Source organism: Sinocyclocheilus anshuiensis, unplaced genomic scaffold (genome assembly GCF_001515605.1).
Source record: "Sinocyclocheilus anshuiensis isolate Anshui unplaced genomic scaffold, SAMN03320099.WGS_v1.1 scaffold2171, whole genome shotgun sequence".
NCBI classification, from domain to species: Eukaryota; Metazoa; Chordata; class Actinopteri; order Cypriniformes; family Cyprinidae; genus Sinocyclocheilus; species Sinocyclocheilus anshuiensis.
This window is the reverse complement of record NW_015537929.1, coordinates 71,756-89,716: the sequence shown is the minus strand read 5'-3', so window position 1 is coordinate 89,716 and position 17,961 is coordinate 71,756. Positions and strand designations below refer to the sequence as shown.

General features: G+C 37.1%; 1 protein-coding gene across 2 annotated transcripts in view; it reads left to right on the top strand.

The window, feature by feature from the left end:
- Positions 1-17,961, top strand: part of LOC107657805 (semaphorin-3F-like) — a 52,190-nt gene that overhangs the window by 28,566 nt on the left and 5,663 nt on the right. The window contains exons 3-11 of one of the 2 annotated variants that reach the window (XM_016446052.1): positions 6,450-6,610; positions 6,732-6,794; positions 7,368-7,487; positions 8,324-8,413; positions 9,890-9,983; positions 10,129-10,248; positions 10,965-11,104; positions 12,392-12,506; positions 15,990-16,075. In XM_016446052.1, coding sequence (XP_016301538.1) covers positions 6,450-6,610; positions 6,732-6,794; positions 7,368-7,487; positions 8,324-8,413; positions 9,890-9,983; positions 10,129-10,248; positions 10,965-11,104; positions 12,392-12,506; positions 15,990-16,075 — 989 coding nt within the window. The remainder of the gene's footprint in view (positions 1-6,449; positions 6,611-6,731; positions 6,795-7,367; positions 7,488-8,323; positions 8,414-9,889; positions 9,984-10,128; positions 10,249-10,964; positions 11,105-12,391; positions 12,507-15,989; positions 16,076-17,961) is intronic. The other variant, XM_016446060.1, reaches the window with a different exon arrangement.

The following is a 17,961-nucleotide window of genomic DNA, read 5'->3' as shown; positions in this document are numbered from 1 at the left end:
AAGGATTTAAATTGCAGTCAAGAAAAATTATAAAAAATTGCTAGCTACTTTGCAGCATAAACATTGCTCAAAACATTAAAGCTATATAGCCAGCTAAATTGAATTTATGCTACTCAATAGAAAGATTTAGCAGACCAACAATATGATGCAACTTAAAAAAAAAAATCTGCATTGTAGCAATTTTTGTGTGCTTTATTGCTGCTTGATGGGAATTACTACAAAAGCTACACTATTTTGAAAATAGCTTAGCTGCTAACGAACTGTCGACAATTTTAGCTAAATTACCAGGGTAGCTACTTATTTTACTACGTATTTTGTTTCTCCACAACACTGACAAGCTAGCATTGTTTTCCAAACATTGTTTCCCACACTTCATGTTTAACACCTGAAATGGAGTGCTACAGTTTGTTTAACTGTTTGCCAAGGCTAAGCCTGATTCTTCAAGCACATTAAGTGATATGAATCAATAATCTGAGGTGTTGTTTTTGGCTGTGTTCAAGACAAAATGAGAAAGGCCAGGGCTTACCAGACATACCATATATAATAGACTGTCACATCAAATCCTGATGTAAAATAAATAGGCCTAACTATAGTGTATTATGGGCTGTGATCTTGTGAAAACACATTCTGACATCTTTAATAAGCTCTTTAAACTAGAGCAAGGACTTTGGGTCATAGCACCAAACGAAGTCGTGGCCCGTTAATTATTACCATGTTTCTGCTGTTGGGTTGCTGTTTGTGAAAAGGGAGAAATTAAGAGTTTTCAGAAACAATTCACTGTAGGATCACATGGGTCAGGGTAACACGTGGTGCTCGATTTGTCATTGAGTGTGTGCCCGTGTCTGTGAGCGTGATCTATGACCCTCACTCACTGAAACTGTGGGCCAAAGCAAACAACGGCTCCCACCAATCCCTGAGGGGAGCCTCCCAACCGATTCACACACCTCCATCTCCACCTCTCTTTCTTCATCTGTGCCATTTTGCTTCTCTTTTTCCTATGTTCTATTAATTCATCACTGTTCTCCCCAATTCACTCTTTCTTTGGCTTATTTCTCATTTGCTTTATAAGTTCTCCTCACATGAGGAGCATTTCCCCGTAGGTCAATGATACTAAATAGCCTGCACAAACATTTTTATCACTTTGCAGTATATATAACTTTTATTTTATTTTATTCAATAGACACTATTCAATCAAAACATTTCACAGAAAGGCTGTTCAAAAATATAAAACAATAAATGTAATGTTCAAAATGAATACAAACAAAAAATCCTTTGACACTTTCTATTTGTCATATTTTGTGGAACATTAATACAGTGAACATCGGTGGTTATTCTGCTGGGGCACCTGTATTAACTTAAGGGAAACCGGGCACTTGGTTTGATATGTGACTTAAATGTCCAAAGTACATATTTTCTTATAAAAATCAGGCAGTGCATTTTTATTTTTGTGTGCAAAGTCATTCTAACTGTGAAAGTTTAAACATAGTGAAACGATTTACAATAAGAGCTTATTGTAAAAGTAGTATGATACTTTTATTTTTTAATTCATGGTACTTGGTGAACTTAGAGGTCAGATGTGCTTGTGTGGATGCCTCACGTATAGTTCAAAGGTCTTTAAATGCTTTGAAAGCCACTTTTCTAAACCTTTACATTTATTTACAGGCCCACTTAAAAAAAGAAAAATGAAGTTACTTGCCATATACATATGCCATATGAAATACATACAGAGTTCTGGCATGAAACTCTAGATCGTGCAGTCCGATAGGTCTAACTCAATCTGACCTAATGACATCATCACATGGCACAGCTGATTGGTTCTCTCCTGTATCGGTAGCCAATGATCTCGCTGCTCAACATTCAAATATATGACTAGTGATTGCCGTAGCAGTTGCAGCTTGCTTCAGAAACCCTCCACCTTTCCCAGCTCCACCTGTATAGATCTGCTACGACGTGATTCATGTATGCTATATGGGGGTTATTTCATGTATGTTATATTTGCAGCAGCAATATTTCTTACATGCTCACAGCAGCATGTTGTGGATGTATTGGCAGTAGCAAGTCTCTGTACTTGCTCTGCCGCAGCAGCATAGCAGATCTATTGCACCAAGACCAGATACATTAACATTGTCATGTACATTACCATGCCAATCCCTCCGTTGTCATGACAGAAATGTATTTAAAGTGTGGCTTAACTGTTCAAATACTACTTGGGGCCAAGTATATGTATATATATTGTGTTGCAGATTAAATGTGTCCCTCATGGTTTCTGACGTAGTAGGGTACCTCTACCATACACTCGGCAAGTTGTACGTTTGTCTGTTTGCCCTTATTTGTCATAAGACTTTGATGGACAGATGAGAGAGAAAAAATACATTTTATCTGTGTGGTTTGATTAAATCCTTTGCTTTAATCACCCCGTCCTGTCTTCCCAGAAGATAAGGATGATTGAATAATCCTCTGTCAGGGATGAGGGCTGTTAAAATCAATGCCTCACATGCTGAACGTGAGAGGAAAGTTTTCATTCAGTTAAAGTCACACACAGGTAAGGTCTCTCCCTCCATCATATTCGGTCCACCATCCTTCAACCGGTCACTCTAATCCATGCGATCTGTCAAGTGACTGCCCTTTAAAGCCATGAGATAAGACCTAATCTTCAAGTGATCATTTAGGCTGGACAGCTGAAGATAAAGCTCAATCTCCAAAGATAAAATTAAATGTTTGTGTAAAATGAAATTAAGTTGTCACTGCAGACAGTAGATACTAAAGTAGTACTAAAAACTAGTTGCTGCAGATGCCCTTCAAGTGTCTTTGCCAGTCACAAGCCAGTTAAAATTTGGTTTGTAACACAATGCGATCACATTCCCCCTAGTTTCAGATAGGGTTGGGTATCGTTTGTTTTTTTTTCGATACCGGTGCCAAATCAATACTTTTAAAACGGTTCCGGTGCCTGAACCGATACTTATTAAAAAAGAAATAAATAAAAATTCCCCCAAAAATGATGGATTGTCCATTAGCACTATAAACACATGATGTCTGTTTCATTCATACTGGATGCCAGAGGGCGCCCTCGCACAGAAAATCCACATATCCAGTCACAGAAGTAGCAGAACTCGTGACCCTCCAGGAAATACCTTATTTGGACAAAGGCATTGCTATTATAGCTGTAACTGAGTAAACAGAACATAAAAACGTTTTGAATTATAAAACAAAGACAATAAACACTCGACTGAGACTGAATATAGTTTATCTGTGTTATTCAAGCCATCTCTGGTATTTTCATAACAATTAAGTATATTTATAATCCATTGCTAATTGATGTATTCTTTTTAAAGTAGCCTATGGAACATATTTTTGACAAGAAGCCACATCAGATCACAAAAGGAAGCATTTGACTGGTGTTGTGGATTAAAAAGGTTATAATGTTCTCTTTTGTTGGACAACAGGTTTAGAAATGTGAATACAAGGGAAGTTTAGCTTTAGGCATTTTAATTTAAGCATGTTTAGCTTAGTTAACGGAAGGCTACCTGCTGCCATCAGAGCAAGTGTAATTACTGCATTCACGCGCTCCTCGGATGCTCTCATTTCCCGAGTTATGCTTTTAAGTCGGAATGTGAATACAACATGGACACTCGTTACTACAAAGATTTGTTGGATTTGTATTATTAGAGCTTTCCGACTTGAGTTAATGTGCATTTTCTCAGTCGGGAAATTATTTTTCACGTGCAGTGCCAGTGTTGATGCTTCTTACGTCTGTTTCGGAGAACCAGAGGACAAATATTTCAATCGATCGCTCTCAGGCATGGCACTGAAATGAGGCACCGAAATCTGCGTTCTGATTCGGTTCTAGTACATACCGGTTACATAGGTACCGGTGCCATATTGGTCCCGGGTTTCGGTACCCAGCCCTAGTTTCAGATCTAAAATGTTAAAGACAATGTGTTATATTGTGCCAGAACATAACTTGATATCAAAAATCCTGCTATTTTCTTTATAGAGATTGTTACTACAGTGCATTATTAGTGCTTGCAAAGACACGCCAGACATGGTTGACAACTTGTTGGAACATGGTGGACCTGCCCTTGTGCTTAATTAGAAACCTGAATGCCCACACAGGTAAATGAGATTTTATGTTGTCTGCGGCCCCATGCTAAATCTCTTTGTATAAGAGTGGTGTAGATTGTGTCTTCTGATAGAACGTTCATATACTGGTACTTTGCAGAGACGGGTGCTTCTCTATGGCTTGCACATTCCATTAGATTACCAAACTTCCCAGTGAAACATTCTGCCAAGCTTGACTGTTGGATCTTGTTATAAAATTATTATATTTTTTAAACATGCTTAAAAAAGCCTTTCCTGTCATGAATAAGTCCATTTCTGTTTATAAGACCAGTCAATCTACAACATAATATGTTTTAAGTAAAATTGGAGACGTTTTTATGTAATTTTGATCAAAAGGAAAATTAGGGAGTTTGGTGAGAAAATTATATACTATGTTTTATTATATATATTGTTCAACTTTGTGATTCTTTCCAAAGCAAAATTTCAGAAATTATCATTATTGCTATACAAACCACAAACAATAACCAAGTCAAAAAAGTAAGCTGAGGCTGCATTTATCCTATTTTAAAAGTTTTTTGTTACATCTATGTAGACATCATGTTCTTGCGGTTGTATTACAGATTATTTCGTTCATTTTTGAAAGACTTTGATGGCACTTTTCCATCCATTGGGCCTTGAGCAATCAGAAATTATGTCTTTCTAAAACGTGGTTACGTGGTCTGGTGTCTCTTTTCATTATGAAGTTGCAAATTTGACCTTGGGCTGCTAAGTGTAAGCATGTGCTTCAGACTTTTAGCACCGATCTGTTTCACAATAGAATGGGGAATTGTTAAGATTTGGAATTGCAATTGTGCTTGGCCAATCTTTGTTGTATATGCTTTGCCAACTATCTGCAATGAATTATTTCTTTCTCCAACATCTACCATTCTGCAGTTGATTCTCAAGTAGACCTTATCAGAGACAGAAGCAAATATGTTGTGTTACAGTAACATTGTGTCATTACATTCTTCAGAGGTTTCCTTCAACATCTGACGCAGTCCTCTATGGTCATCCAAAGGGACTGTGCTGTGAACTCCATGAACCATAACCTATAATGGTTATGATATCTAATATAGTGCCACATATACTGCACTCAGTTTCCAACAAATGGAACCAAGCTTGTTGGGGGAAGAGGAAAATAATGCATGACACCTCAGTATTGGTAATATATAAGACTCAGGGAGGCCCCACGAGAACGCTCTGAGAGCCAAAAATCCCCAAGAAATCCACCCTGTAAAAACAGGACTGTAACAATAATAATAACAAAGGACGTAGGAATGTAGCCAGGGCATTGAACCTCAGAGAAGAACTCCAGACTGGTCATATTCATGCAGCAGCACAGATGCCGTTTTATTGAGGAACTACTGTGACTTGGCAACACTTGTGGTGTTTGGATTAGTTGTATGTGAGTCCTTGTAGAGTTTGCAGATTTGGAGCTTGGCTATGCATCCAATAGAAAGCCTATGCCTATTATATTTAAAAAATCTTTTAAGGTGTTGATAAGCGTTCACGCTGCTTCTGTTATTTTGTTTTCATTATCTTTAATGTTCATAATCCACTGACAAGTCCATGTGTCCGTATGAATTCCAGAAACTACTGTGAGTAAAACAAATGGGCAATAAAACAATGTGACCAACAGTCCAGAGAAGCTCTGGCCTCCTAAGCTGAGCATTGTGGGTTCAAGTCTTATCTGGGATGAGTTGCTGTAGAGTTGTGCAGTTCAAGTACCCAGCTAACCCAACATTGTTTTAACCAATAGCATGTTTATAGCATATAATTTGACCATGGGCACATGAGCAATTAATCGCAACATGAAAATCTGATACCGGCATATCCCTAGGGCAGATGTGGAAGCTAGTTTTAAACAATCACTGGTAACACTTTAGAATAGGGAACACTTATTCACTATTAACTACGACTTTTCCCTCAATAAATTCCTAATTTGCTGCTTATTAATAGTTAGTAAGGTAGTTGTTAAGTTTAGGTATTGGGTAGGATTAGGGATGTAGAATAAGGTCATGTAGAATAAGGCATTAATATGTGCTTAATTACTACTAATAAATGGCTAAAATTCTAGTAATATGCATGCTAATAAGAAACTAGTTAAGAGGCCCTAAAATAAAGTGTTACCCAATCACTATTTTTGCAATTATATTTGGTGCTGCTTGTGGCAGAACTGACCCTTCAACATTTCCATGACCATATAAAAGGCACTTCTATTACAAAAATAAATAAAAAATTAAATTCTCGCTTGGAAAGTATTTTTTTTTTCCTGCATGGTTTGTGTGTTGCTTTTAATAAAAACATCTGCTAAATAAAATAAATGGACTCTTTCACTCTGTCCTTTTTAGAACTTAAGTCTACTGGAACTGCCCATCACTTTGCTTTTCTGCTCAACTCGACGGACTACAGAATCCTTCGTATGGATGAGGACCATGATCGCATGTACGTGGGCAGCAAGGACTACATCCTGTCACTAGACCTGAACGACATCAACAAAGAGCCCCTCATAGTAAGATTTCTCAGTTACACAATAGAGATTGCAACAAACCAAACTATAAGCAAGGCTTGGCAGCGGTAAACTTGAATCTGGTCAGTAGATTAGGATGACTGACATTCGTCTTTTTCCTCAGATTCATTGGCCTGTGACTCCTCAGAGGAGGACTGAGTGTGTCCTCTCAGGAAAAGACATCAATGTAAGAATCCGCCAAGAAAAAATGTGGATATTCTTTTCTGCTGTACTTATTTAATTATTTATTTATTTATCAAAGGTTTTTTTTTTTTTTAAGGAAATTAATACTTTAATTCAGGAAGAATGCATTAAATCGATCCAAAGTGACAAAGATACAAAATATTTATTTTAAACAAATGCTGTTCTTTTGATCTTTCTATTAATCACATTTTAAAATATATTAAAATAGAAAACAGTTATACTAAATTGTAATATTTTACAATATTAGTTTTAAAGAAAGCATAAGAGAACTCTTTCAAAAATATTTTCAAAAATGTTACCAACACCAATATTTTGAATAGTAGTATGTAATAATTTCTATTATTTTTTAAATATTCTTTGTTTATATTTTTATAGGTGCCATTTTTTCTCTTTTTTTCTCAGAATTTTAATATCGGTGGATCACTACTAATTACCACAATCTTTGTAAATCCTTAGCTGGTTATTCCAACGTGAGCATGTCAGTAGTCAATATCCATCTGAAAGTATAATTTCTCCATGACAGCATCGCTGATATCATTCTGTTCTGTGTCAACAGGGCGAGTGTGGTAATTTCATCCGTCTAATCGAGCCATGGAACAGGACTCACCTGTATGTGTGCGGAACGGGAGCTTACAACCCCATCTGTACCTATGTGGACAGAGGTCAAAGGGCACAGGTAAACTGTCATTCGCAGGTGACCTGCTACCATTTGCAGGTCAAGGGTTCAAACTGTTGGCTACCTTAGTCAAAAGGTATTATGTCATTAGAGAGGAATGTTTCTCCACCCTGGAACAAACAAGATAATCTTTACCACCTGCATGTCTTTTGACTCTGTTACTTCAAAATCTCTTCCTAGTGTTTAGAAGGATAATTGCATTTAAACATAGTCCTAATTTCACCTACCTTCTTTCCCATGACCATGTCCCATTATTAACCACTGTCCATAAAAACATCATTCAAAAAAGTCTGAGATCACATTGGAAATCTGGAAAGTTTTTTTTTTTAACTTGAAATTTTAAACTGGAAATAAAGATCTGAAAGAAAGAAAAATGGATAATAAAAAATTTAAAATTCTGTGCTATTTCTAGGTCAATTTTCAAATATAAGCAAATTTGTGACTGATCATGTGAACCTAATTTTTTTTCCACTCACATATTGATTCAATAATTAGCAGTTAATAAAACATTTTTTTTCAATTATTATTATAAAATGAGCATTTTCACTGGTCTCAGGCTTTTGGATTCTACTGCATTTTTTGTTCTTTTGTGGGGTTCTGCAATATGCATGTCTGTTTTTTGTTTTTTTCATATGCAGTGGGAATGTGCTAACAAGGCTTTTCAGCATGTGCATGTTTTAGACAACTTAATATAAACTCTTCTTTGTCCACTATGGATATACCAAACTGCAGCCATCTTTCTAGCATCTCAACATCTTCTTGTTTGGACACAGCCTTGAACGTTCTCTTGGGTCCTAGAAACAGGTCTTTATTGAGGCACACACCTTGTTTTATAGGGCATGCTCCAAGATCAGATGCCTCGTGCAGGAGGCCGAACCAGTCGAGCCGCAGATCCTAGTACCTCACCAGAACCATATGCACCCAAGGTGGGAAATTAACTCTTCAGTGGGATGAGGTCCTTTTTGTACTTTCTTGTGGCCTTTTTTTCCCCCTTAAGATGCACTTACAAGATATGTTTTTTTTTTTACTTAGAAGTTTAAGGAAAGGTTCTGTTCTCACACTATTTGGATTTTCAGCAGCTGGTTTCCTCTGCCGCTAAAGGCATTGAGAGAAACAGCAGAGGGACTGTTGTCTTTAGAGCTTGTCTTTCTCAAGTTTGCCTACACTTGTCCAGAGCCTGCCTTTGGCGCAGAAATCTAGCAGAACGTGCAAAGATTACTCCCACACCCAAACTCCATCATGTTTGAAAGTGGTTAGTCAGCAGAAAATTTATCCGTGGCTTATATTACATTTGTGGTGTGCGTGTAAAGCTTGGAAAGTAGAAAGGTTCCAAGAACTTTTTTGTATATTATCCAAAGCAAGTCATTGTTGAGACTTGAATTTGCTGAATTGCTGATACATTTTTTGCAACATGTTGTAGACTCTTTAGATGTGCTTCTACATCTCTGCTTAGATTTTAGTTAATGTGTTAATTCATGTTAGATGTTGTTGTGCATATTTGGTGCAAATCCAGGAGTCACCAAGCTTTTTAATAATACTGTTTTGCATCTGTTTAACTGTAGATGGAATGCAAACTGCATGGAGTGAAGTGGACTATTAGCTTAAAGAGATTTTGTTTTTCTAAAAACCAGCAATGCAATAGTTGTCACTAACCCAACAAAACCATATAGACTATTTTAGATTCATATGTTGAGAAGTTGATTGTGAGAAACGTCTCGGTTACGTATGGTACAGCACGAGAGCCCACGAAGAGCGTGCTTGACTTGTAGTTTTTACTGCTCTACGTAGAAGGTCATGAGCAGAACGATAGAACCGCTCGGCTCCGAAGCGAAAAGCTGAATATGCGCTGCATCTGCTGCCTACTTATACTCACGCTGTGATCAGCAGCAGCTGGATGCAATAATCGCATGCCAATGTGCATTGGCTCGTTTAGTTTGCACTCGAAGTAGATTGGTCTCTCTAAGCGAGATCCCAATTGGTCGGTCATCCGACGTGACGTCGGGAATGACCGACTGAAAGGGAACTGTTCATTTTCTTTGGCAACTACCAAGAACCTTGGAAACCTTGGATTATGGCATTAATTTCTTTTTTCTGGGCAGTTTTACACTAGCTCTCTTTTGTCAAATGGCAAGATATTGGTGTTGGCATTAGACAATATGTTAGACTCCAACATTTAAAAAACACAAACAATAGGTTGCCTAAAGATATTTCAATTATATTACAACCTCAGCTAGTTTTTGTTTTCATTTATCCCAGTGAACCTATGTGCATTTCACTTCCTGGTTATACCTCTTAAACACTGGAAACTTAAAGTATCCAAGTAAGCTGAGAATCAATACTGCTCATCTAATGTGATCTGTTGCGCTGTCATTAATGAAACCTTCATGCTCTCCCTGTTCCAGGAATACATTTTCCGACTGGAGCCTGGTAAAGTAGATTCTGGGAAGGGGAAATGCCCCTTTGACCCCAAACTAAACAGCGTCTCAGCTCTGATAAGTACGTACCGCTCATTGCCATCATACTACTTTTCAATACTTTTAGAAAATACACAAAACATAATTTATTTTGTTTCAGACTCATTTTTCTCAAGTTTATCTGTCTATCTCTCGTTATCTCCTTTACGCTTGCTCTGTTTTGGCAGATGGCCAGTTGTACGCTGGTGTCTACATCGATTTTATGGGAACAGACTCTGCCATCTTTCGCACGTTGGGAAAACACACGGCCATGAGGACCGACCAGTATAACTCCCGCTGGCTCCACGGTACGCACAAAATTTTGGAACCATGGCATACCATCAAGACAAAGTTCTTTGTTCAGTGGGGAAAGTGCCAGATATGAATATTCAACACTGACCCTTCATCCTACCTCCTTCAAACTAACCTCATATTTCATACACTTTTGCAAAATAATATCCCTCAAGCAATTACTGCCTAGTTAAGCTCAATCCTTGACCCTTTTTATAATCCCTGACTATTATAGCTGATTTCATTAGTTATTTTTTTGTATTTTCTGAAATGTATTTAACTATTATATTTATTTACCCTTAATTGTCACATTAAAGGCATGTTCATATTCTTTTGCAAACTAACAAAAATATTTTGTCTTTTTGTTTTATGCTTGCTTTATGCTTTATCTAACAGTTTTCATTAGCATTGTTCTTTGAGTTTTTAACCTGAGTTTCCCTTGTATTACACGTGACTTCTTTACTTTAGTTTTGCCTTTTTAATCATGAGTGTCCACTGATAACCATCACAAATTTCATACAGATGTCTTACATGTGGACTGTTCAGTGTAGTGAATGAGAGGATAGACTAACCGTGAGAGAGGTCATCAGACACTTTGAATTAGTTGCACTTTCTAGTGTTATTTAATATTATCCCTTTGCTCTCCTTTTTGTTTTCTCTTTGCTTTCTGCTACAACTGTAATTAATCTCTTTTGCTGTTTCCCTTCCTCTCTCTTTTTTCGTTTTCTTTTAGATCCAACCTTCGTCCACGCTCAGCTCATCCCTGATAGTGCAGAAAAGAATGATGACAAGCTGTATTTCTTCTTCCGTGAAAAGGCATCTGAGATGGGTCAGACTCCCATGGCTCAGTCTAGGATTGGCAGGATTTGTTTGGTGAGACATTTTCTTAACCTTTGTCTTATATTCGAGTAAAACATATCTACACATGCTAAAAGGCATAGTTCACTTATTCACCTTCATGTTGTTTTAAACCCGCATGACTTTCTTTTTCCATTATATACAAAATGGGAAATATCGAAGAATGTGCTTACATTTTCTCATGCAGTTACAAAGTATGAGAACTAGAGATTTTAAACTTTAAAAAGAGCTATTAAGTGGCCTGTACAACATGTCACATTTGCACAATAAGCAAGTACTTTTGTTTGAATAACACACTAAAATTTGAGTAGTTTTTCTTTGATAATCATCCCCTCTGGTGAGCTGTGAACTGCCTCATTCAAATCAATGAGTCATTGAGCTCGAGAACCAGATTAGTCTTCAAGAATGAATCAGTTGAACTGTTTTGTGAACTGATTCATTGAAAAGCTCTGACTCAAAAGTCAGAGCTTCATTCACAAGATGCCAAATAGAGGTAGGACGGATGTCAGGAATGTGTTGTCAGGTTTCGGTCTGTTTCTCACACAGAGCTATCATATGGTTTCAGAAGACCTGAAATATAGTCTCACAGACTTTTTATGTGCCTTTGCATCATTTTTGAAGCTTGAAAAAAGCTCCTGTCCCCTTTAATTGTCACTGTACAGCAAAGACAGACAAGTACATTCTTCAAAATATCTTAGTTTACGTTCCACAGAAAGAAGTAAGTCATATGAGTTTGGATGAATGACATGCGGGTGACTAAATCTTAACATAATCCCATTCATTGTTTTATAAGCACTGCAATATACTATACATTTTTCAATTATTGGGTGTTCCTATGCTGAACATGATACTGAAGAAATTATGTCCATGCAGGACTGAACTGTTGATTGACAGATCTTCGGGATCCATCATTGTCTAATGCCTCCTACATGAGCAACCGCTTGTTTCTTGGTTATTTTTTGCTGTTCTAATGTGAATCAAAGAAGCATGTTTGTAATGTGTGGGTAGCTGCTGGCGGCTGGTCACTGGGCATCGCTGCGTCTCATTATTGAAGTTGGCTGCTGTCCACAGCAGATGGGGCTGAGCAGTGCTCAAAGCCAATGTTTACAACCCAGTCACAGCCAGTTAATGCAAACCCACAGAAATAGCCTTGAGAGAGGGACAGATACTGATGTAAAGCAATGCCTTCATTTCACACATACAGAGTGTCAAGGTGTCCATCAAATCAAACTATACAGCTAGAATTTGTGTGGTGTCTAACAGTGAATCTTCATGGCTAACATGACCTCACTTCGTCTACAGAATGATGACGGAGGACACTGCTGTCTGGTGAATAAGTGGAGTACCTTCCTGAAGGCTCGGCTCATCTGCTCTGTGACTGGCTCTGATGGCATGGAGACACATTTCGATGAGCTCCGTAAGTCTCTCTGTTATCTGAGCTGTAAATTCTGTATAATTTCCTGTGATCTGATCATTTCTTGTATTGAATACTGACATTTGATCTAGATTAAATAACTTTAGACCAGGATGCTTTACAATATTAAGTCAGATTTACTTTTGTTAAGTCAAAAATAATACATTTTTTAAAGCCAATTTTGAATTGTCCTTTTTGACTGTTTGAATTGAATACAAAAGGACATTTTAAATTAAATACAAGCAGTCCAAGAGGACAATTCTATATAGTTGAATTACTGCTGTGGTACCATGGTAAAATACTGGCGTGATCAGATAAAACCATGGTACTTTTGAATATAATTTGAGTACATATATATACATATAATTTGAGTTTTTTTATATGGTAAATGTCCAAAATACCATGATATTACCATGGCAATACTAATGTACTGTTTGTTAACGTTTTGTAGGTGTAATACCATAGTAAGAATATAAAATATTTAAAAGTACCATGATTTTATCTGATGAAACCAATACTTTACCACGGTACCACCTCAGTATTTTTTGTAAGGGTCAGTATGTTGGCTATCAAAAAATACTGAGGTGGTACCGTGGTAAAGTATTGGTTTCATCAGATAAACCCATGGTACTTTTAAATATTTTAAATATACCATTGTACAATAATTTAGCATTTATGATTTTTAGAATACCATGCTAATATCATAGTACTTTTTTGTTACCTTTTTGTAAGTGTAATACCATGGTACTTTGATATATACCATGATACTTACCCTTACAAAAAGTACTGTGGCAGTACCATGGTAAAGTGTAGGCATCATCAGATAAAAGCATGGTACTTTTAAATATTTAAAATATACCATGGTACTATAATTTATTTATTTTTTATTTGGTACATGTCCAACCGTGGTAATACCATACTACTTTTTTGTCAGTGTACATAACAAAAAGTTAAAAAAGAAAAAAGTACAAAAAGAACTGTATTTTGGTGCTACCCCATGGCACTTCCAAGAATACCATGGCACTAGCAGGGTACACGGACAAAAATGTGGTATTGTCATAGTGCATGTCTAAGACAAACATGATAGTACAAAGTGCTGATTATTTGATAAATCTTTCCATCTAATTCAGATATCTTGGGGGCATTTTATGTTCTATTATTCTGTGGAGATTATAAAAAAATGAAATAAAACAGCTTTACCATTTGATTGACTCCATATATACAGTGAGGTATTCGCCCAAAGTACTTTATAGTCAGTTCTGTTCTGTTCATTTTCACAGTATACTCGCTGAAATAAGAGGCCTCTTATTTCAGGATAGGGCATGATATAGCTCATTTGTGGAAACCGCTCATGTCTGATGGTTCAATGGATATGTCTCTCCAGAGGGTATAACTTGGAAAAAGTAATTTCCTCTCTTTCCTGTATGTGGAGCGTGTAGCATTTGTGCTTAAGCGTAAAGTGCCACAAGGGCCTGTGAGGAATATATAGAGGCAAGCAGTTCGGAGTATGAAATTGAAATTCCTGTAGAGCTTAAAATGACAAATTGGGCTTTTAAAAAGTTGTACTACAACTGCCTGAAAATAAAAATAACTCTCTTTTTTGTGGTTTTACATTATGCTTCATACATGATTGTGCATTTATGTGCACATGTGTGAGGTAACCCATGCATGTAAGCTGCATCTTAACAGGCTTACACAAAATGAAGTCTTTCCCGGAGTGGGAGAGTTTGATTGACAGGACTGAATAGGATTGGCTGACAAACCAGCTGTAACAGCCTCTGCCACTCTTCAGAGGCAAATAAACGCAAGCGCATGAATGCTGCAGTTTTATTGCTTTTGCAATGTGCATAAATTGAGTAAGCGGTCGTTCTGTGTTTGCCTCATTTCACAGCTCCCGTAGCATAGCGCACAAGGTACCCTCAGGACTCCTTTCTCCGTCTCTGCCCTCTTTTTTTCACTTGGTTGGTCATTCAACCTCCCTCTGCCACTATGTTTGAGGAATGTACTTGTCAGTGGAGTTTTTGACTAGATGTTTTCCCTTTTCCTCAGAGGGGCAGTGAGGTTTTATGGGTTGTTTTTTGTGGCTTGGCATGAGCGAGATTCATTCGCTGCAGTGTGGGATTTTCCCTCAGCACTTGATTACTTAGTCCGTTTAGCCGTGACTATCCGTCTGAGATCATCTTCTTTCTGTTTTTGATGGGACATCTGTCTATGCTTTTACCGCTTGCCCTCCTTATTCCCTAAACCATCTGAGTCTCCTTTTGTTTTCTTTCCTTCTGCCCCCTTTTTAACCTTTTTTATGTACCTCTATCTCCCATCCCCCTTACACTGTCCTTCAAGTAAAACGGTGGCCCAATGGCCTTTTTTCATCTTTCTCATTTTGGCTAGCAGACTATCACTGGCCCTTTGTGGTTAATTTGTGTTGAAAGAAGCTGGAGAATTTTGGAGGCTGAGACAAAGACAGAGAGGAAAAGTAAGAGAGAAAGATTGTCCTCTCAATGCGATGGGTTTTGTATGATGTAACTGAACTGAGATAGATTTGATGACTTCCCACATACACTCGCAGACTTTTGAAGCTGCAGAAATGTTGGTGTCACTGGTGGTGCTAAACTGAGCTGCAAAAATAGTGAATGTTTTCAAACAGGTTTTCTTAAATAATCCACCTGTCTTCTATTGTTCCAAAAAAAAAAAAAAGATCCATCCCCATATTGGTTTAGCCATTGTTGCTATACCAGGCCGCTTAAACAAACAGAGCTCAAAATTGGAATAAGCGTGTCCCATAGTACATCGAAAACTATGGAGCCCTCTCTGGTGATGGAAAAATGGGAGGTAGGAGGAAAAATTATATTCCAATGCTTTTGTGTTCTCTCACACAAGAATTCCCTTGAAAAACGTTGCATTCGTTTGCATTTGCGGTCTCTCACAAAAGTATTGCATTTAACCAAGAAAGTTTGCGTTTGTTGCTAAAGCTTTTAACATGGTTTTGCTTCTCACTTTATATTATTTCCATCACAAAAAGTTTAGCGAGCAAACAGTTTCTCGGGGTAACGCAGCAGTTTTGTGAGAGAACACAAAAGTAATGTGATATAATTTTACCTCCCTTCTCATTTTTTCCCACCAACATGTCCCTTCAGGGGCTCCGTAGAAAACAGCATGCCAGAGAGGTGTCTGAATGGCATATGATTTCCAGTGAATTTTCAAAGTGTGCTAATCTTTCCCAAAACCCCTTGTGTAACAAGGGAGGAATTTGTGGCTTTTTCAGTGCAAAAGTAGTATAGAAAGCAATACCCAAAGCTGCCTTGACAGTTTGAAATGTAGAAATCTGTAGTGTCAGGACACAATCATATGATGTTATAATATAATATGTCCCATTACAATACTCATTGTATGTGCTTTCTTCTCACCATCAAAGTACACACTTAAGTATGTGGATTAGTTCATTTGTCTTCAAATCCAGGAACTAAAGTAATTTAATCTTCCTTTCAGGGGATGTGTACATCCAGAAAACCCAAGACACCAAGAATCCCGTCATCTACGGCGTCTTCTCCGTGTCTGGGTGCGTAAGTTCACGACGGTCTCTCCCCAAATACGAGATCCAATCCTCACTTCTCCTCGACGCCTCTTACTAATCAGGCCGCTTATCAGATTGGCAAGGGAGCTTGAATATATTTGCTTTCATATTCACACTCCAGTTGCCCACGGGGCAACACCCCCATTTTCTCCGCTGCTGAAGACTGTTTCTAACATACTGAATAGCAAGTGTTTGGCAGGCTTCACAGACAGTAGTACAAGTCCTCCAACAGCACAAAGCAAGGAGCCTTTCTGTGAATCTGATATGTGATATTCTCATAAGGACTTACCTACATAATACCACCGCTATCAGATGCCGTTAGGAGAGGATATTCGTACACGCTAAAATATTATACAACTGGCCTCAGAGGGATCTGTCAACATTTTAGATGAGGTTCACATGCTAATCATCCAGTGTAAATACACAAGGCTGTTTGTGTGTTAGAGCAATTCACAGTCTCGCTGTAGATTTCAGATAAAATCGGTGAAGCCCTCAGGCTCTGTCTGGGCTCTTTATACCCAAAAGCACCATTCTTGGTGATAATAGTGAAAACTCTCTCCATCAACTGCAAGTGATTTCACAGCTCTATCTGTCCCTCTGTCTCTTCTCTCTCTGTATTTGTATTCATGTTGTTTGTAAAACTGCCTTCTCTACTCATATTATGTCTGTTATAGTTGGGTCCAAAAGAGTAAGATCACTAGTGAAAATACTTTTGTTTTTTTCCATAACAAATTATATTGTCAGCAGCATATATATTTGAGTCTAAAATTTAACTGAGAAATTAGTATGAATTTATTAATTTCTTAGTATTTGGTTTGTCCCCCTTTTGTTTTAATTACATTCACTCAAGTTTGCATTTTGAACCTTTTTGTGCAAAGGAGTTCACATGCTTATTGTTACAAATTTCTTAATTTGATTAGTGACCTAGTAATAGTGCACAATCTTGTGTATTTCTTTTAGTCATTTTAGGGCATAACTTTTCTTTGTTTTAAATATTTAAAAAACCTGAAACCTTGTTTATTTCCAAGTTTTAATTAGATTTTGAATTGCATATTTTCAACATGTTCTGACATTTGGATCCCAGTTTGTTTCTGGCTGAAACAAATGTAGTCTACGGCTTTTAACCAGAAGGAATTAATTGGATTGTGACATTGCATACAATATTAAGCCAAATGGTTATTGTGGTCAGCAGATTTTCATAAAGACAACCATATTTTATTTCATGCACAGATTAATGTTGCACAGTAGGACAGGAAATGTGTATTTAAGAGAGTTAAATTTGATTTTGTGCGAATTTTAAAATAGTGTGCATACATTAGTGATGCGCGGATGAGTTAAAACGTCACCCGAATCCGCAGCTTCAAATAAATTATTAATATGCTGATTTATTATCAGTGCTGGAAACTGTTGTGCTGCTTAATATTTTTTTGGAACCTGTGATACTTTTTTGCAGGATTCTTTGATGAATAAAAAGTTAAAAAGAAGAGTATTTATTTAAAATAGAAATCTTTTCTAACAATATACACTGCTGTTCAAAAGTTTGGGGTCAGTAAATGTTTATTTTTTCTGTTTTTGAAAGAAATTAAAAGCAAGGATGTTAAATCGTTAAGAAGTGATAGCAAATATTTTTATTGTTATGAATGCTATTCTTTTTAACTTTTTATTCATCAAAGAATCCTGAAAAAAGTATTGAAGTTTCCAAAAAAGATTACAGTTTTTTTCTGTATTTTTGATCAAATAAATGCAGCCTTGATGAGCATAAGAGACTTCTTTAAAAAAACGTTACAAGTCTAACTGATCCCAAACTTTTGAACGGCAGTGTATGTATGTATGTGTGTGTGTGTGTGTGTGTGTATATATATATATATATATATATATATAAATAGA